General features: G+C 36.8%; 1 protein-coding gene across 1 annotated transcript in view; it reads left to right on the plus strand.

Moving 5' to 3' along the window:
* MCCC1 (methylcrotonyl-CoA carboxylase subunit 1) overlaps positions 1 to 21,001 on the plus strand; it is a 70,502-nt gene that overhangs the window by 18,234 nt on the left and 31,267 nt on the right. The window contains exons 5-10 of the mRNA XM_079100868.1: positions 7,562 to 7,683; positions 8,192 to 8,339; positions 8,422 to 8,543; positions 15,253 to 15,364; positions 16,605 to 16,686; positions 18,127 to 18,254. Of these exons, the coding sequence (XP_078956994.1) occupies positions 7,562 to 7,683; positions 8,192 to 8,339; positions 8,422 to 8,543; positions 15,253 to 15,364; positions 16,605 to 16,686; positions 18,127 to 18,254 (714 nt within the window). The remainder of the gene's footprint in view (positions 1 to 7,561; positions 7,684 to 8,191; positions 8,340 to 8,421; positions 8,544 to 15,252; positions 15,365 to 16,604; positions 16,687 to 18,126; positions 18,255 to 21,001) is intronic.

Below are 21,001 nucleotides of genomic sequence, written 5' to 3' on the forward strand. Positions count from 1 at the left end.
ACATGCAGGGTCTCTGGTCTGATTTCAAGGTCCTTGATCCATTGTGAGTTGAGTTTTGTGCAGGGTGAGAGATAGGGGTTTAGTTTCATTCTGTTGCATATGGATTTCCAGTTTTCCTAGCACCATTTGTTGAAGAGGCTATCTTTTCTATATTGCATATTTTTGGCACCTTTGTCTAGTATGAGAAAATTGTATTTATTTGGGTTTGTGTCCATGTCCTCTATTCTGTACCATTGATCTACCTGTCTATTTTGGTGCCAATACCATGCTGTTTTTGTTACTATTGCTTTGTAGTAGAGTTGAAGATCTGGTATTGCGATACCCCCTGTTTCATTCTTCCTGCTAAGGATTGCTTTAGCTATTCTGGGTTTTTTATTCTTCCAGATGAATTTCATAATTGCTTGCTCTATTTCTGTAAGGTACTTCATTGGGATTTTAATTGGAATTGCATTGAATCTGTATAGCACTTTTGGTAGTATGGCCATTCTGACAATATTAATTCTGCCTATCCAAGAACATGGGAGATCTTTCCATCTTCTAAGGTCTTCCTTAATTTCTTTCTTCAGTGTTTTGTAGTTTTCATTATAGAGATCTTTTACCTCTTTGGTTAGATTGATACCCAAGTATTTTTTTTTTTTTTGAGGCTATTGCAAATGGAGTTGTTTTCCTCATTTCCCTTTCAGCTGTTTCATCACTTCCGTATAAAAATGCTGTAGATTTATGCGTGTTGATTTTATAGCCTGCTATTTTGCTGAATTCATTGATGAGGTCTAGAAGTTTTCTGGAGGAGGTTTTTGGATCCTCTAAATATAGAATCATGTCATCTGCAAATAGTGACAGCTTAATTTCCTCTTTTCCTATTCGTATCCCTTTAATTTCTTTAGTCTGCCTAATTGCTCTGGCTAGAGTTTCGAGGACAATGTTGAATAGAAGTGATGAAAGAGGACATTCCTGTCTTGTTCCTGTTTTTAAAGGGAATGGTTTCAGTTTTTCTCCATTAAGAATGATGTTGGCCATGGGCTTAGCATAAATAGCCTTTACAATGTTCAGGTATGTTCCTACTATCCCTATTTTTTCTAGTGTTTTCAGCATGAAGGGGTGTTGTATATTGTCAAATGCTTTTTCTGTGTCAATTGAAATAACCATGATTCTTATCCTTAAGTCTATTGACATGATGGATTACGTTGATTGATTTACGGTTGTTAAACCATCCTTGCATTCCAGGAATGAACCCTACTTGATCGTGGTGCATAATTTTCTTAATATGTTTTTGGATACAGTTTGCCAATATTTTGTTAAGGATCTTAGCATCTATATTCATCAAGGATATTGGTCTAAAATTTTCTTTCCTTGATTTGTCTTTTCCTGGTTTGGGTATGAGGGTGATATTAGCTTCATAGAATGAGTTCGGTAGGATACCCTCCTTTTCTATTTCCTGGAATACTTTGAGAAGTATTGGAATGAGTTCTTCCTTGAAGGTCTTGTAGAACTCAGCTGAGAATCCATCTGGTCCTGGGCTTTTCTTGGATGGTAGATTTTTAATGGCTTCTTCTATTTCATTGCTTGATATTGATCTGTTTAAATCGTGTATGTCCTCCTGGTTCAGTTTGGGAGGAGCACATGTCTCTAGAAATTTGTCAATGTCTTCGGTACTTTCTATTTTGTTGGAATATAGATTTTCAAAGTAGCTTCTCATTATGTTCTGTATCTCAGTGGTGTCTGTTGTGATATTTCCTTTTGCATCATGTATTTTAGTAATTTGAGTCTTCTCTCTCCTTCTCTTTGTTAGTGTGGCTAAGGGTTTATCTATTTTGTTTACTTTCTCAAAGAACCAACTTTTTGTTATGTCAATTTTTTGAATAGTTTCTTTTGTTTCAATTTCATTGATTTCAGCTCTGATTTTAATTATTTCCTGTCTTCTACTACTTTTGCTGTTATTCTGTTCTTCTTTTTCTAGGGCTTTGAGCTGTAATGTTAGGTCATTTAATTGTTGACTTTTCATTCTTTTCTGGAATGTGCTCCATGCAATGAATTTTCCTCTTAGTACCGCTTTCATAGTGTCCCAGAGATTTTGATATGTTGTATCATCATTCTCATTGACCTCTAAGAATTTTTTAATCTCCTCCCTGATGTTTTTTGTTACCCATGTTTCATTCAATAGCATATTATTTAGTCTCCAAGTGTTGGAGTAATTTCCTTTTTTTTTACTTTGTCATTGACTTCTACTCTCAGTCCATTATGATCTGATAGAACACAAGGCAGTATCTCTATTTTTTTGCATTTCCTAAGGGCTGCTTTGTGGCATAACACATGGTCTATTTTCGAGAAGTTCCATGTGCTGCTGAGAAGAAAGTGTATTCGCTCATTGATGGATAGAATATTCTATATATGTCTATTAAGTCTAGGTTATTGATTGTGTTATTGAGTTCTATGGTTTCTTTGGTTGGATTTTGTTTGGAAGATCTATCTAGTGGTGACAGCGGTGCGTTAAAGTCGCCCAGAATTATTGTGTTGTGGTCTAAGTGATTCTTGAAATTGAGAAGGATTTGTTTGATGTACAGGGATGCACCATTGTTTGGGGCATAAATATTTACCATCGTTATGTCTTCCTGATTTATGGTTCCCTTAAGCAGTATGAAATGTCCTTCTTTATCCCTTCTGACTAACTTTGGCTTGAAGTCCACTTTATCTGATATAAGGATGGAAACCCCCGCTTTTTTACTGGGTCCATGTGCGTGGTAGGTTTTTTCCCATCCTTTCACCTTTAGTCTGTGGATGTCTTTTTCTATGAGATGAGTCTCTTGCAGGCAGCATATTGTTGGGTCTTTCTTTTTAATCCATTCTGCCAGTGTATGTCTTTTGATTGATGAGTTTAGGCCATTAACGTTCAGGGTTATTATTGAGAAATGATTTGTATTCCCAGTCATTTGGCTTATTTTTGGTTTTTAAGTTGGCTTGGTTTCTTCTTTGAGTGGTTTTTCTCTAAGGTAGTTCCTCCCTTTGCTGACCTACATTGTTGTTTTTCATTTCCTCTTCATGAAATATTTTGTTGAGAACATTCTGTGGTGCAGGCTTTCTATTTGTAAATTCTTTTAACTTTTGTTTATCATGGAAGGATTTTATTTCATCTTCAAATCTGAAGGTTAGTTTTGCTGGGTATAGGATTCTTGGTTGGCATCCATGTTCTTTCAGAGCTTGAAATATGTTGGTCCAGGCCCTTCTAGCTTTTAGAGTCTGGATTGAGAAGTCTGCTGCTATCCGTATTGGTCTCCCCCATATGTAATCTGATGCTTTTCTCTCGTGGCCTTCAAAATCCTATCTTTATTTTGAATGTTAGGCATTTTTATTATAATGTGCCTTGGTGTGGATCTGTTGTGATTCTGTGCATTTGGTGTTCTGCAAGCCTCTTGTATTTGATTTTCCATTTCATTCTTCAGGTTTGGGAAATTTTCTGATATTTCATTGAATAGGTTGTTCATTCCATTGGTTTGTATCTCTGTGCCTTCCTCAATCCCAATAATTCTTAAATTTGGTCTTTTCATGATGTCCCATAGTTCTTGGAGATTCTGTTCATGATTTCTTACCATCTTCTCTGTTTGGGCGACTTTATTTTCAAGATTAAATATTTTGTCTTCATTGTCTGAGGTTCTGTTTTCCAAGTGGTCTAGTCTGTTGGTGATGCTTTCCATTGAGTTTTTTATTTGGTTTATTGTCTCCTTCATTTCAAGGATTTCTGTTTGGTTTTTTTTTTTTGAGAATCTCTATCTCTTTGTTGAAATGATCTTTTGCTTCTTGCAGGTGCTCTTTCAGCTTATCGGTATTATCATTCATTGCCTGCATTTGCTCTCTTATCTCTTCCTTTGCTTCGCGAATCATCTTAATCATGTATAATCTGAAGTCCTTTTCTGACATTTCTTCTAACATACTGTCATTGAATTCTATTACTATAGAATCTAGATTTGTTCGGATCATTTTCTTCCCTTGTTTTTTCATGTTGTTCATGTATCTTCCCCTCTAGCGCTGCAGATCTGGGGTATTGCAGATTTCCCCCTATAGGCTTATAGTGGCCCTATAGGTGTCCCCTTTCTTTAAGGGGAGATCAATATTAGCAGTACCCAAATCAGACACTATGCAATCCTAGACCAAATAGCCCCTATGGGGACAATAACATCATGTAAATAGGGGAGAAAGCGACTCTGAGGGAACAGGTAAACAGAAGGAAAAGAAAGCAAGAAACATAAAGAAATAAAAACTTAAATTTTTTTTTAAAAAGGAGAAAAAAGAAAATCTACTGTATAATAGTCATATACTAATGAAACCTCCCAGTGTTCAGTAGCCTGATGTATGAGAGGTACCTGACAATGAGCTTCAAGCCTCCAGCAGGCGTCTCAGGATGGGATTTGCCCCACCCGAAGATCGGAGCTATGGCTTCCAGGATTATCCAAGATGGCTGCTCTGGCTTCCAAATGTGTTGGCAAATGGGGAGCTGCAGCTCAGGGGTGGATGTGGTCAGCTGGAGGTCCTGGAGACAGGATGCAGTTGGTCCGGCAGTGGTCCTGGAGGTCGGGTGTGTTTGGTGTGGTTGTGGGATCCAGGAGGCCGGGTGCAATCAGTTGGTGTGGGTTCCTGGTGATAGGGCACAGTCAGTTGGTCTGGGGGTCCTGGCGGCAGGGTGCAGTCAGTTGATGTGAGGGCCCCAGAGGCAGGGAGTGATCGGTTGGGCTGAGGGATCCTGGAGACGAGGCTCAGTCAGTCCGGCCAGGGGTCCTACAGGGCCTGGCTGTTGTCTCAAAATGGGGGCAGCCACGTGTAATCAAACCTGCAGGTACTGTAACAGTGAACTTCCAGGCAGCAGCAGGCAGCTGGTTCTCCACTGGCGGTCTGCGGTCTGCTGGTAGCTGTCGGACGATGGAGAGGTGAACCTCGAGCGTTGGGTGATGGATAGGGGCAAGGCAGGCGATGGACAGGCGAGAGGCAGGCAAATGGTGGATGACAAACGCCTGACAGTGAGCAATCTGCTCTCAAAAATGGCATCGGTATGTTGGCAGATTACAGGTGATCACAGCAGACAAATGGGGTAAAGAGCAGGGGATCGATAAGTAGCAAAAACTGCCTCACCGAGAAACAGATATCCTCTGCTTGAATCTGGCTTTGCGGAGCGACAAGGAACACAGCCTCCCTCTAGACCGCCATCTTGGATCAGTGTTAAGCAACTTAATGAGACCCTGTCTCTAAGAAAATATAAAAAAGGGCTGGGGATGTAGCTCAGGATTGAGTGGCCCTGAGTTCAATCCCTGGTACAAAGAAAAAAAAAAAAAAAAAAGAACGAATCCAGACACATGTACAATTGTCTTTATTTAAAATTTTTTACATATAAAAAATTTCCATATAAAACTATAAAGACAGGGCTGGAGATACAACTTGGTTGGTAGAGTGCTTGCCTCGTATGACAAGGCCCTGAGTTCAGTCCTCAGCACCACCAAAAAAAAAAAAAAAAAAAAAACTACAGAGACAGAAGACAGATGAGTGGTTGCTTGGGTCCCGAGAACAGGGATTGACTGCATTTGGGCATGTGGAAGTGTTTTCAAATGATGCAAATATTCTAAAACTAGATTATAGTGATAGTTACACATAAGTTTACCAAATCTATCAACCTATAAGTAGGTGAGTATTATGTATTACAAGTCAAAAACCAAAACCACCAAGGAAGACTAGGAGATAGACCTGTTTTACTTTGCATGTCATAAATGTTTGACCATCTCATATAAAAAACTAAAACTGAACTTTGAAACTCTAAACTGAGTGCAAAATGTTACCATCCAGGATTATCTATAACCAGATTTTGTTGTTTGCTGCCAGTAGGATGTGGATTATTCTATTTGTATGAATTTCCCAGACAACTGGAGCTTACCCCTTTAATTTGAAATGTTTTTTGAACTTAACTATTTTGAAATAGGGTTGTCTAAGATTTTTTCTTTTTGCATTCTCTTTACTATAATTATAATACATCCTTATTATTTTATTTTATTATTTTTTAAATAACTTTTTAAAAATATTATTTTAGATGTTGATAGACCTTTATTTTATTCATTTATTTATATGTGGTGCTGAGAATCGAACCCAGTGCCTCACACATGCTAGGCAAGCGCTCTACCACTAAGCCATAATCCCAGCCCCTATCCTTATTATTTTAGAAAAACAAATATGCCCGGGTCACTGATGTTGGAGAGAGAGAGTTGCTTCATCCCTTATTAAATCACCCACACCTCTTCCTTTTGGCTGACTTTTGTTTCCTGTTTGCTGTCAGCATGTTTACTCTTAGTAATCTTGCTGCTCTCGGTTACTGATTTTCCTTTCTATGGGCTAGAAAGCCAGACAAGTAAATCTAACAAACTTCATAAAGTAGAAGTGACTAGACTAAAGTCTAAGGGCTTCCTCTTTCACTAAAGTACATAAAAACTCTACTACCTGACTTTTTGCTTGTTTCTAAGCTTGTTTCTGGAAAAATAACATTGGCAGATAGTAACCTGAAGCTTATGAGGTATTAATGTGCTAGTGCATTCTTTTCAGCTTTGGATATTGCGGTTTCAGTTCTAGGCCAGTTGTCCACAAATATAGAGTAAACAAAACCCTATTACCCTGTGCTTCTTGACATTCTTCTCTAATACTATTATTCTTTTTACTTTTTCCCCGGTATGGGGATTTGAATCCAGGGACTCTTTATCACTGAACTATATCCTCAGTCCTTTTTATTTTTTATTTTGAGACCTTCCAAATTACTGGGGTTACAGGCATGTGCCATTATGCCTGGCCCTAATAGCATTTTTTTTTAATAAAATATAGATTTTTCTGTGCCATCTGATCCAGAAATTCCACTTCTAGGTATAAACCTAAGAGAATTTCAAGAAGGGACTTAAACAGATACTTTTATACACCAATGCTTATAGCAGCATTATTTACAATGGCTAAAAGGTTGAAGTAACCCACATGTCCATCAACAGATGAATGGATAAACAAAATGTGGAATATACATACAGTGCAATATTATTTAGCCTTAAAAAGAATGAAATTCTGATACATGCTAAAATAGGGATGAACTTTAAAAACATTATGGTAAGTGAAGTATGCCAGACCCAGAGGGACAAATATTACACAATTCCATTTATGCAAGGAACATAGACTAGACGAATTCATAGATAGAAAGTAAAATAGAACTTACCGAAGACTAGTGGAGAGAAGGGTATGGAAATTATGTTTGGAATGATGAAGACATTCTGGGGATGTAGCTTAGTGATAGTTTCATTGGCCTGGTGTGCAGACCCTGTTTTCCCCACCACCGGAAAAAAAAAAAAAAAAAGTAGATTCTTCTGGCTTATATAAGACTTCTGAACTATAGTTTGCATGTTCCAGACATCTCTTGGGAAGCAGTTTTGATAGAGACCATAGCGTTCCTCTGGCAATGTGTAGAGAAGCCTTCCTGGAGGAATATAGCTTCACCTGCATCAAAGCTCTGCCAGTTGAGAACTAGCTAATAGTTTGTCATTTTATTTCTCACTTCTAGGCTATCCATCCAGGATATGGTTTTCTTTCTGAAAACGTGGAATTTGCTGAACTTTGTAAGCAAGAAGGAATTATTTTTATAGGTCCTCCTTCATCTGCAATTAGAGACATGGGCATAAAGAGGTACATATTGATATCTTTTTAAATATAACCAAAGAAAGTTCAATTAAAAGTTTCCTTTACCTGTAATTGGTGTTTTAACTATATCCTTTTGTTGTCATAGTCATAAGTTATTTATCCACAATGTAGGAAAATAACATTGAGTTACAGAAATATTCAAGTAATTTTTTTTTTTTTTTTTTTTTTTTTGTAGTGCTGGGAATCGAACCCAGGGCCTTGTGCACGCAAGGCAAGCACTCTACCCACTGTGCTACATCCCCAGCCCTTAGTGTTTCTAATCAATATATTAATTTTTTTTTTTTAACTTTTGTTCAAAAGGTGGGATAAGCTACACAAAATGAGGAAAGGTAACTAATAGACATTTTAGCATACGTATTAATATTTGTTTTCTCACACTGTAGTTCTTCCTTTACCTATAGCATTCTTTTTTTAAAAAGACTGCCATTGTAATCTTTGTGGTTCTTATGAAAGATTTATAGAATTGGGGCATCTTGGTGTTCTTACTCTAAAGCACATCCAAGTCCATAATGGCCGCTGCCGGGGTGCCCGTCGTGGAAGGTTATCACGGTGAGGACCAGTCTGACCAGTGCCTGAGGGAACACGCTGGCAGAATCGGTTACCCCGTCATGGTTAAAGCCGTCCGCGGTGGAGGAGGAAAAGTAAGGCCGTGGGTGCTTGCCTTTGCCGCTTCAGGGGAGTCTTCTTTAAGCCAGAGTCATGGCCCTTCTTTTCCTTTCTCAGGGCATGAGGATCATTAGATCAGAAAAAGACTTTCAGGAGCAGTTAGAGTCAGCGCGGAGGGAAGCTAAGAAGTCTTTTAATGATGACGCCATGCTGATTGAGAAGTTTGTGGACACGCCAAGGTGGGCTGAGCTTTTTTTTTTTTTTTCCTGACTCAGATTTTTTAAATTAAATTATAAAAGTAATACATGCACATTCTATGATATATAAAATTCTAGGAATAAATGAGTCCATTAAGTTCCTCAGTCCCAACCTCTGATGTAACCACTGAATAGAAACATAGGTACATATAAATGCAGAAAAAAATACAAAGAATAGTAAACAAAATAATATTATATATTAATATTGTATCCTATTCTATACTAATACATCGTTGGCCTCTTTCCATATCAATAAAATGTAGTTTACCTCACTCTTTTTATTGGTGGCTTAATGGTTCCTTATGTACTAGTAATTCATTATGTTTCTTAGTGGTAGAATTGAAGGTTTTTTAATATAAAAAATTTCTTGTAAGAGATTAAGCTATATTTATAGAACTCTGAGCATCTGTTGAGGTGGAGATAGTTACCCAGATTGAACTTTAAATGCTAAGTTAATAACAATGCCAGCAGCTAACAGTGAAATTGTGTTTACCATGTGCCAGATTTTAAGTATTTTATATATACTAAATATTTGCTGTTCTGATTCTAACGGCAGGTACTACTATTCTCAATTTGCAGGTGAAGACAATGGGTAACAGAGTAGTCATGCTATTTGTCTGAGTTCACCCAGCTGTTAAGTGGTAAAGCTGGAACTTGCTGTGTGACTCTAACATTCATTCTCTAAGTCACTATGCTAAACTGCTTCACTAGGTAGCATTGCAGCAAATGCCATGGGGAATTTTTAAACATTTTGTTGTTATCTGAAATTCCTGTTTTGTTTTGTTTTTTTTTAATTGCTTTTGGGGATCAGGGATTTGATACCAGAGATTGAACCAAGGGCCTTTGACCACTAAGTCACATATATAGCCTTTTTTTTTTTTCTTTTGAGACATGGGCTTACTAAGTTGCTTAAGGCCTTGCTAAGTTGCTGAGGCTGGCCTCAAACTTTCAATCCTCCTGCCTCAGTCTCCTGAGTTACTGGAATTATAGGCTGTGTCACTACACCTGGCTGGAATTGTTTTTATGTCTGTTATTTAAAATAAGACACTTATTTTAAAGTTTCCTATTTCGTAGATTTTTGTGGCAATTTAAAAAAAATACATATGACCTGCAAGTGGAATGAAAAGAATAATTCATTTTGGAGCCATGACCTGAAAGAGATTTACCTTTAATTTAATGAACTTAAAGTTTAGACTCTTATTTTATATGAGCCTCTTCCAGGACTCCCTACCTAATTATGTATTTTTAATTTTATCTTCTTTTCCTGAAGGAGGGACCCAAACTGTTTTTATTTCAGGCCCTACAAAACCTGAGCACAACACAGTAAATGAAATTTAATTACAGTTTGATAGTAAAAAAAAAGCAATAGGAGAGTACAGCATGAGCCACTTCTTGGTAGGAAGTAAGGCAAAAATGGAAGAGGTTCTAAATTAAATTAAAGTTTCTTTCCTCAATATCTTTCAAGAAAGAATAGGCTATCCATCCAAATTAGCATGCTCTTGAGTTGTAGAGGGATCAGCTCTAGCTATTTCAATAACTACAGCTCAATGCCTATGCCATTTTTTCTTGAAGATGTAAATTCTTTACTTGTGGAATATTAGCTATACAATGCCTCCAGTTGTAATTTATTCTCCCAATACCTGGAAAATTCCTGGGGAAGAAGGACCTGCTGATATATAGCATTTTATTTCCTTGTATATATTACTTGGCATACTACTTTCCTCATAGTAGTTACTAGTATTTTTTTAAATATAGAAGTAATATAAATACATTTTAAAACTGCAGGAAAATACAGGAGATAAAACAATAAAATACCCTGTAATCTTATTCTCCTAATATAAGTATTAGCATTCCTGTTCTGTAATTTCTAGCAGTAACATTGGAATATCATAATCATACTGTATATACTTTATATACTACTAAATAATTACCTGTTGAACTAATAAAATGTCAGAAGCTGGTAAGGGTGGTGCTGACAACTGAAAATGTAGATATCAAGATATTTTACAAATCTGATCAGAACTATTAAGCTTATCTGAGAGATTGGGATAGGAAAATATCTTCAAAGTATACTATTTTAGAGGGGAAAATATCACATTTCTTCCTCAATTTGCATTCAATGCAAATGTAAAATGATGGATTAAAAATATAAATAAGAGGGTTTGGGATTGTAGCTCAGTGGTAGAGTGCTTGCCTAGCATGGTTGAGGAACTGGGTTTGAGCCTCAGCACCACAAAAAATAAATAAATAAAAGAAAGGTTAAATTCTTAAAAAAAAAAAAAAAAAAAAAAAATATATATATATATATATATATATATATGTTAAAATTTTGGTAGTCTTAGAAAACATCAAGGCACTCCTGATAGAATCCAGCCAGACTCCAGCAATGGCTGAATTGGAGCCACTGGGATTTAATGCACCTCCTGATTCTCAACCACTTCTAAACACTGTGTTCCTGAACCACCAAGTTAGATAAAGCCACACAGAAAAGGGTCCATCAGAAAAAGGAAAAACAAGTGATTGGGTGACTACAGAAACCACAACAGAGAACCCAGTCTTCCTTGAGCTTTCCTTGTATATTAAGTAGCCAAAGTAAAGGTGTTTCCATCTTCTGAAAATGCAGAAAAGAGCTGCTGTGTGTCCCTGGTGTGACCCCAATGTGTTCCCTTCATGGCCTCCAGCCCCTGCTGTAGTGTTTCCTTCCCTGGGACAGCTAGAAGATGAGGAAAAACCAGTGAAGTGGTAGAATTTACAATTGGAAATTGATAAATAGTTCAGCTCCAACATGTAAAGAGCTTGAAAGTCATTGCTTCCATCCAGAAAGCAAGCAGAAAACTGAACAAAACAAAAGATAAGCAACATTTAGAGCACTGGTGAACACCACACGGAGCAAACCACCACTCAGAAATCTGTGCAGGCCTGTGAGTTCAGTGCAGCACAGCTGAGATCAACCTTGAAGCAAAAGCTGCTGGAGCTCAACACATCGTGGGAATTTTGCCAAATGCCTGGAGGCTGAGTGTGGATTAGACTGAAAGAGAGAGACCCCATGGGGCACAGATTGAGGGTCCGTTCCACCTTCATGAGCTTTAACTCCAAGAACCCCATTAAGTACTCACAGTGAAAATCCAAGGAAAGTTTCCTTATGATTTGGAGCAGTGGGCAGAGGGAAAGTAACTATTTTGAAATAGACTCAGAGCATTCTGTTCTCCCCAGCAAAAGGATTCCTGACTCCCAGGGAAATGTTGCCAGAGCCTCTTCTGTGCTGGGGGAAAGACAGCTAGCCAGCTCTAACTCCTCTAGCCCTTCTGTTTCATATAAGGGGAAAACATTTTTAAAAGACTAAGAAACACTTCTGAAAGTCACAGCACAAACACAGGCCCACCAAGAGACCATTTCATCACAAGATTATAGAATGCTTTTCCTCCCCCACACTCTACTACCACATTGCTATGTTCTGAATGTTTATGGCCCTCCAAAATTTTCATGTTGAAACCTAACTCCCAAAATGATGATACTCAGAGCTGGGGACTCTGAGAGGTGATGCGACCTTGAAGGCCCCATGCTCCAGAGTGGAATTATTGCCCTTCTAAAAGGCTTGAGAGAAACCATTTGCCTCTTCTCTTTCTGCCACATGAGGACACTGAAACAAGGCACCATTTATAAGGAAGAGGCCCTCACCACACACTGAATCTACTAGCCCACCCATCTTGGACTTTCTCTCCTCTAGAACTGTAAGAAATACATTTCTGCTATTTATAAATTGCCTAGTCTAAGGTATTTTGTTAGGGCAGCAGGAACAGATTAAGATACATCACGAGGGCTCCAGCAGAGTAAGAGTGAATCATAACTGAAGGAGCTATGAAACACAGACAGTAATTAAGAACTTTTTGGGAAACCCAAAGACAGTAGAGGTTAAAAAAAAAAAAAAATGAAACAAGGACACTAGAGGAAACTGAAACTTCTGGTATCTCCAGCCACTGCAAATGTGAAGCACAGCCTACTTCCTAACCATTTTAATGAAAGACATCACTAAAGTTCTCTTTACCTCAGATCTTATTACCTGATATATCATGTCCTACTTTTAACAAATAAAATTACAAGGCATGCTAAGGCCCAGTAAAAGTACAGTCTAAAAAAACAAAGTAAGCTTCAGAACCAGACTGAGAGTGACACAAATTTAGAAATGATCAGATAGGGAATTTAAAGTAACTGATTAATATGTTAAAGGCTTTAATGGAACAAGGAGACAACATACAAGAACAGATGGGTAGGGCTGAGGTTGTAGCTCAGTGGTAGAGCACTTACCTAGCATGTGTGAGGCACTGGGTTCTATTCTCAATCCCACATATAAATAAATAAAATAAAGATCCATTGACAACTAAAAAAATATATGGGAAAAAAAAAAAAAGAACAGATGGGTAGGGCCGGGGATGTAGCTCAGTGGTAGAGGGCTTGCCTAGTATGCCCTTGGTTTTATCCCCAGTACTACACGCATGCACACACAAGCACACATACACAAAGACAGATTAGGTAAGCAGAGAGGCGAAAATTCTAAAAAAAAGAATTTTTTAATGATAGATATCAAAAACACTCTCCCAGGAATACATGCATTTGATAGGCTTATCAGTAGCCTAAACTGGGAATACCCAAGGACAGCATCAGTGATCTTGAACATATATCAATGGAAACTCCCAAACCTATATGGAAAGAGAAATAAGAATGAAAAAAAAAAAAAAAAAAAAAAAGTCAAAGTGAAATAACCAAGAACTGTGAGAGTTTTAAAAAGTATAAAACGTTATTTGAATATCACAAGGAGAAGAGAAAGAGGAGCAGGAGAAATATCTTCAGATATTACTTCAGTAATAACAGCCAAGAATTTTCAAAATTAATAACAGACACCAAATATAGAACCAGGAAGCTCAGAAGAGGACACCAAGCAGGTTAACTATCTACACATGTGCATTTCGTATTCAGACTTCAGGAAATGAAAGGTAAATAGAAGGAAGCTATGGGGGGCGGGACACATTACCTATGGAAGATCAAAGATGATAAGCAATCTCATCAGAAATCTTGTAAGTAAGAAGAAAGTAGAATGAAATATGAAGTGTTAAGAGAAAAAAAAAGCCCTCCTAGCTTCTGTATCCAGCAAAATCATTCTTTAAATGTGAAGGCTGAATAGTCTTTGTAAGAGAAATTAAAGTTGAGGAAATTGGTCACCAGAGGACCTGTCTTGCAAGAGATGTTCAACAGAAGCTCTTCAAAAAGAAGGAAAACGATATAGGTCAGAAACTCAGGTCTACATAAGAAAGGAAGAGAATTAGAGAAGGAGTAAATGATGATAAAGTCTCTTCTCTTTCTTATTCTAAATTGATCTAGCTGATTACTGCAAGGGGCTTGGGATGTGACCCAGTTGTAGAGCACCTGTTTAGCACACGTAGGGTCCTGGGTTCCATCCCCAGCACCACACAAAAATAATAATTATAGTGACAACAACGTGTTTGATGATTTTAGCTTCTGGATAAATGAGATGAACAGGAAATGATCAACAAAGCAAGAATTTTTAAAAAAATTATCTCCATGTATTTTGTCAAGAGAATGTGTTAGACGAGTTGGAAAATTTTAAAATGGAACATTCAGGAAAGATAATATGTGAAGACAATGAATGGTTTCAAGTAGTTAAATGAGGTGCTTCATGAAGTAAACAAAAATGAATAGAAATGACTCATTGTGCTGAAATAGTACATTTACAAGACTTCCTGGTTTTATTTCTCTATGTTTGTCAACTTTTATTTCAAAAAGTAATGGAAAACAATTGCATTCCACTCATTTCCACATTCGGGTGGTGAAGATGTGAGTTGATCTGTTGTGTGGATGTGTCAAAACAAACCTGCTGATCAACAAATGGCCTGCCTTAACCTTATTTTCATAAGTACTGTGTACTTTCACTCTTAATATCATTTATCTTAATTTTACCATTTTATTCTCTACATTAAAGTGCCTGCGTGTGCGTGGTTTTGGGTATTAAGCCCAGAAGCACATGCTCTACTCTTGAATTATATTCCCAGCCTGTGTTGTTCTTAAAATACTAATGATCTATACTTATTATTTCACTTATTTCTTAAACTTTTTGTGGTTAAATCATTTTTATTTCAATCTTCCATAGTTTATAAAATCTGACCATAAGAGCTACTCATTAAAAGGTTCCATTGGTGGTGAAACATGTGAAATACGACTAGTTTGTGATTTGTTTTTATTTTTATTTTTACAGACTGCATTTTGATTCAATGTACACAAATGGGGTACATCATTTCATTTCTGTGGTTGTGCACGATGTTTGTGATTTTTAATATAGTCAAATGAATCGATCTCTTCCTTGACAATTTGTACTTTTTGTGATTCACCCTTATTTTTAGTCTCCTCTATTTTTAGTCTTTTTCTTATTTGCCAGTCATTTCATATATGTAAATATTTTCTCTTTAATGTTTATCATATAAGCGAAACTTTTTCATAGAGTTTTCATGATATTATAGTTCTGTTTGTAAATCCATAATCTCTATTCCAAGGTCAAAAATTAGCTCTTCCTTAAAGAAGGCAAAAATCAAGGAATCCTTGCCACCATGGCCAACGGTTTTGAGTTAATTAATGTAATATTTGTCACCCCTAAAATACGTGTGTGTTTGCTTTTAAATAGGCATGTGGAAGTCCAGGTATTTGGAGATCATCATGGCAATGCAGTGTACTTATTTGAAAGAGACTGTAGCGTGCAGAGGCGACATCAGAAGATCATTGAGGAGGCCCCAGCGGTAAGGATGTTGAAAGGAATTAGTAAGCATCTTTATAGTGTAAACCTTATCTTCACATCAGAAATCTGTGAAGCTAGTGACTCCCACCCCTCAAAGTCCTGCTGGATGATAGTTTCCCAGCAGTGATGTAATGATAAGGTCTCCCTGCAGATGAGGAGGGCATTGGTGACCTGGGGCTACAAACAACAGGGTCATGTTCTTTGTGGGTGGAATCTGGGAAAATCTACTCTGATCAAGTGTCTGATTTAGAGTGAGCAGCTGGACAGTGAGGATTCAGTGCACATTTTAAGTTGTAATTAACTAGAATCTATTAAAGCAATGGAATGGAATGCTCAGGTTAATTGAATGTGTTTTTTATCGAGAGAACATTTTTAGCAACTATTTTAGACGTTCCTAAGATATGTTAGCCATCTTCCTACCATAAAGAGGAGGAAAGAGGGTCAACTCTTTTGCCCCTAACATTAACTTTTTTTTACATATCTCCAAGTCTTGCTCTTAATAGGTTTAGGTTGTTGTCTGGGTTAAGACCAACTGTGAGGACTTTGTATTTTTGAATTTATATTTGTTTTGGTCCTGCTACTGCCTTGGGTTAGATACATTTTTTTGTTTTGTTTTGTTTTTTGTTTTTTTTTCCAATAAGTGTTTCCAAAAAAATCAGGGATGTGAGATTTCTAGTTTTTCAATGTAATTTCTGTTGCAAAGTACATTATACCATTTGAAGTACATGTCAACAATAATTTCAGTAAAGCCTATTTTCAAGCAGTGATTGCTTAAATGTATACCTAAAGAGCACTGTTGTAACACGTTAAAAACTTTCCTTGTTTATTCATTTTATGAACCTTGCTTATTAATTTGGAATCTTTATGGGTTCCTTTTATTTCAAGAAATAATTAGGCGCATGATTCAGATTACTCTCATTCTGAGGCAAAATGAGGGTCATTGAAAGTTTTCATATTAATACTTGTAATTTTTCATATAGGTATAAAAGTTATTCTGTATATGACATAAAGGTAAGCAAATATGCTGAGTGATACCTATGATTCAAAGAAATCACAAGTAGAACTATTAAATTTTAGTATATTGACAGTTAAACTGTCTTGAGAAAGTATATAACATTAACTTTTTATCTTTATCTTTTTAATTCAGTTATTTGATACCTAAAGTGTAATATTGCATTTTACTGGAAATATCCAGTAAGAAAAGGTACTAAAGAAAAAATTTTTTAAATTTTTTTTCACAGCCTGGTATTAAACCTGAAGTAAGACAAAAGCTTGGAGAAGCTGCAGTCAGAGCTGCTAAAGCTGTAAATTATGTTGGAGCAGGTATGTTAACTGAAGTGTCAAAAGTAATTTATTTTTGTTTCAGAAAGAAAGAGAAACATACTGTTGAAATCAGTGACTTCAAGCTTCTTTGATTATATCCACAGTAAAAAAATACATGAAAAAAACTTTTTTATAGTTGTAGATGGACAGCCTGTATTTATTTATTTTTATATGTAGTGACTAAGGATTGAACCCAGTACCTCACATATGCTAGGCATGTACTCTATCACTGAGCCCCAGCCCCAGCCCCAAGAAATACATTTTATATTGAGACCCATTGTGCACACATAGGTGATTGTAATTGTATATATACATATTTGAAACAAATATTTCACCATTACTTGCCCTGATTACATATGAGTTTTTATATTTTCCATTCCTTCTCTATTTATTTTGGTACCAGGGATTGAACTCAGTGGTACTCAACCACCGAGCCACATCCCCAGCCCTATTTGTTGTATTTTCTTTAGAGACAGTGTCTCACTGAGTTGCTTAGTACCTCACTGTTTCTGATACTGGCTTTGAACTCCAGATCTTCCTGCCTCAGCCTCCTGAGCCACTGGTTTTACAGGCATGCACCACTGTGCTCGGCTTCCTATTCTATTTTTAAATAAAATTACTGAACTTATTTTTTGCTTAAAGTTTGAAAAATAAACTTAGAGTAGTTTTTGGTTTGGGGTTGTCGTTGTTTTGTTTTTGCATTGCTGGGGGATTGAACCCAAGTCCTCATGCATGCTAAGCAAATTCTCTACCACCGAGCTACATTCCCCCACCCTTTAGAGCAGTTTAAGTTCACTGCAAAATTGAATAGAAATTCACAGAGTTCTCATATATACCTACACTTAAAATAAGGTTAGTTGTTTAAAATTCAACCTTAATATATGTAAGGGAGGCTTGCCTAGCATGTGTGAGGCCCTGGATTTGATCCCAGCACTGCAGGAAAAAAAGTGGGGCGGGCATTGTAGGTCTTTATAGAGTGCTGATAGATAAAACGTTAATATATGGCTTAGTTGCTAGACTACCTTTTGGTGTGTCACCTGCAAAAGGGAACTTCCAAGAAACTTCCACAGTCAGGGGAAAAAATGTGGTTTTTTTCCCAGAGAGTTGGAATGAGATGGGATATCTGGGGATCGTGGTACTGCAGTGCAGCCACACATGGTTCAGTCATGCTCTCACTACAACAGCTGAAACTGATTCGTAATTTGGGCTTACCATTTGCTCACAGACCCAAATATACTTTTCCATTGCTAAATCTTATGCAGCCCCCTATTTTTACCTGACACTTATTTGCTGCTGAATGTGAGATGTTTTCTTCCTTAAATGAAAAATGTTTACCATTAATTAAAGACATCAGTAGGACTCAATATGCTACATCATGGAAGATCTTGATTTGCTACTGACTTAATATTATCAAAAGGTAACTTGTATTTTATCTTCTAGGAACTGTGGAGTTTATTATGGACTCAAAACACAATTTCTACTTCATGGAGATGAATACAAGGCTGCAAGTGGAACATCCTGTTACAGAGATGATCACAGGAACTGACTTGGTAGAGTGGCAGCTTAGGGTGAGAATATTTTTTCTTTTGAAGATCAGTCTCGAAGGAGCTAGGATGCCATTCAGTGGTAGAGTACTTGTCTAGCATGAATGGGGCCCAGAGTTTGACCCCCAGCACCACATACAGATAATAATAATAGTAAGTAAAGATCAGTCTTGAAAATATATTACCTCTGGCTTCCTAAAAGAGGTATCACTTTGCTGTGATGCTGTTGGCACTTTAGGGACTCCAGTTCCTAATTTCATTTAGACACCAGACAAACCAGCAGTTTAGGTTCATCACTTAGAGTTGTGATAAACATGGTCTCAAGGCAAAGCTTTGTGGTCTATTTAAGGCCATTCTGGCCCATACCATCATTAGATTTTAGAGGCAGGACAGATGCCAGCCAAAATGAAATGAGTTTAAGGCAGACTTGAGAATGAAGAGCCAGAGAATGATCTAGACCAATAGAATGAGCCACATAAAGTCTTGATTTGTAAACCGTTCCCAGCTCTTGAGTAAATGTTCATTCTAGTAGCTATTCAGAGTAAATACTTAGAAACTTTTAAAGCATTTTGACATGGCTATGACATGCCTTCTATATTTTACAAAAAGAAATACACCCATAACTATTCTTTTACTGTGAATTGTTTGAGAATCACTAGTATAAACCAGAGTTTCCTAAAACATATCCTTCAAATATTAATAATAAAAGCTTAGTCTGTTTTTGTACTCTTCATTGAAAACAGGTGACTTTTTAAATTCCCCCTCTTTTGATTCCCCTTTGTTAATATGGAAGAATGTATTTGTTAGTTTTTTGCAACGTTAGGAATTGAACTCAGGTACTCACACATGCTAGACAAACACTCTAAAACTGAGGTGCATCCCCAGCCCCAGCTCCCCCAATTTTAAGTAGTATCAGTCTAAATTATGTTTTTCCATGCTGTGATATTGAAGTCTTGATTATTTTAATACCTTTGTCTTTTCAGAACTCCCATGGGCAATAATGTCATGTTCCTTTTGCGGTCTCTTGGGATGTTTGGTGGTTTTAACAAACCAAAAGATTCTTCTAGGCCCGTTTAGCCTTGGTACTAATAAAAAAAAAAAAAAAAAAAAAAAAAAACCAGATATATCAGGCCAGTAAGTGGTAGTGAATATCAGGAAGAACTAGTGAATTAGAAAATTTCTGGCAAGAGTGATTATGTTTCCCAAATTCAAAGAAATGGAAGATATTTTTCTCTGAAGCAATAACCAAGAGAGTCTAGACCTTTGAAATCATAGAGGATAAAAGGTTTCTAAGGATGGAGGAAGCAGAAAGGTTTTGGATATGAGGGAAATCGGCATTATTTCTGAAACTCAGGAAATTATAATAGCCTATCAAGTTTCTTCAGAAAGAGAAGGCTTTCGTCATCTGAGGAAAGAGTCTTAGAAGAGTTAGGGAAACTGCTGGAATCGTCTTACAGAGTTCAGGGCATAGTCTGGTTTCCAGGCAAAAGGGAACCAAGGGAATTCTCCATTTGATGAGTTGAAGTTTGAGCTCAGAGACCTGCCTCTGGAGGCAAAGGCGTCTTAGAATGTGGGTTCCTTGATGTGGGCATCCTGGTTCAGGCTACAGGTAGAGATGGTTACCAGCATTCAGAAGCTGGTGAAAACATTCAAGGTCAGGGGTTCCAAAGGGTCACTATATAAGCCTCAGAGAACCCAAATGGCATAGAATTCTAAGTACCTACAGGCCTAGTTGGGAACAGTCTCTCTTGGGCTCAGATGGAAACAGTCTCAGGAAAATAGGCAAAAATAACACAGCTCAAAATGGGTCTAAATGGTTAGAAATAGATCACATCTTAGAATATGGATACATGGCCATTCAAATTTTTCTTTTTTAAATATTTTTAGTTATAGATGGACACAATACCTTTATTTTATTCATTTATGTGTGGTGCCAAGTATCAAACCCAGTGCCACACACATACTAGGCAAGTGCTCTACCACTGAGCTACAACCGCAACACTCAAATTTTTCTTTTTTATATTAAAAACAGATAGAACTCTTTATTAAAATGTTAAAGATAATTTCATTAAAAGGATAGGAATGAAATAATACCAAGTAACACATAATGCTTACTGTATGCCAGGCATTTTTCTCTGAAGCATGGAGAGGGTAATCCATTAAGTTCTAAGTTTTCAATTCTGTGGATATTTTAACAGACACAGATGCATTAAAATGGTTTGGAAATCACAATCTAGGGCTAATATATCCCTTATTATCATAAAAACAAAAATGTAAATTTTCCCACATGTAGGACACTGGGATAATGTAATATCTTTTACATATATATAAACCATCTTATAAATAGTACATTTGGCAAATAATGACATCCTTTTGTACATTACAAAATATACAAAGAAACAATTTTCATGACCTCTTAAATAATTAATTTTGGCAGAAAAGAACAAAATACTTGTAACCTTCAAACAAAGGATTGTATTACATTTTTTGCATGTGGTGTCAGTTTCACGTGATATGGTTTGTTTTGGCATTGTCCTTGTTCTTGCCATTTGAGAATAATACAGCTTCTCATGTCAACTGATATGATATCATCTTGGACATGAGTAGGTCTAGGAGTATTGCATGCTCTTCCTGAAGATGGTTTCTCATTGCATCTTTTAGGTATGCTAAGCAGACGTTTCTTTTGAAGTCCAAAAAATTTTTCTTTCTTTCTTTCTTTCTTTCTTTCTTTCTTTCTTTCTTTCTTTCTTTCTTTCTTTCTTTCTTTCTTT

This window comes from Sciurus vulgaris (assembly GCF_902686455.1).
Source record: "Sciurus vulgaris genome assembly, chromosome: 10".
Classification (NCBI taxonomy): Eukaryota; Metazoa; Chordata; class Mammalia; order Rodentia; family Sciuridae; genus Sciurus; species Sciurus vulgaris.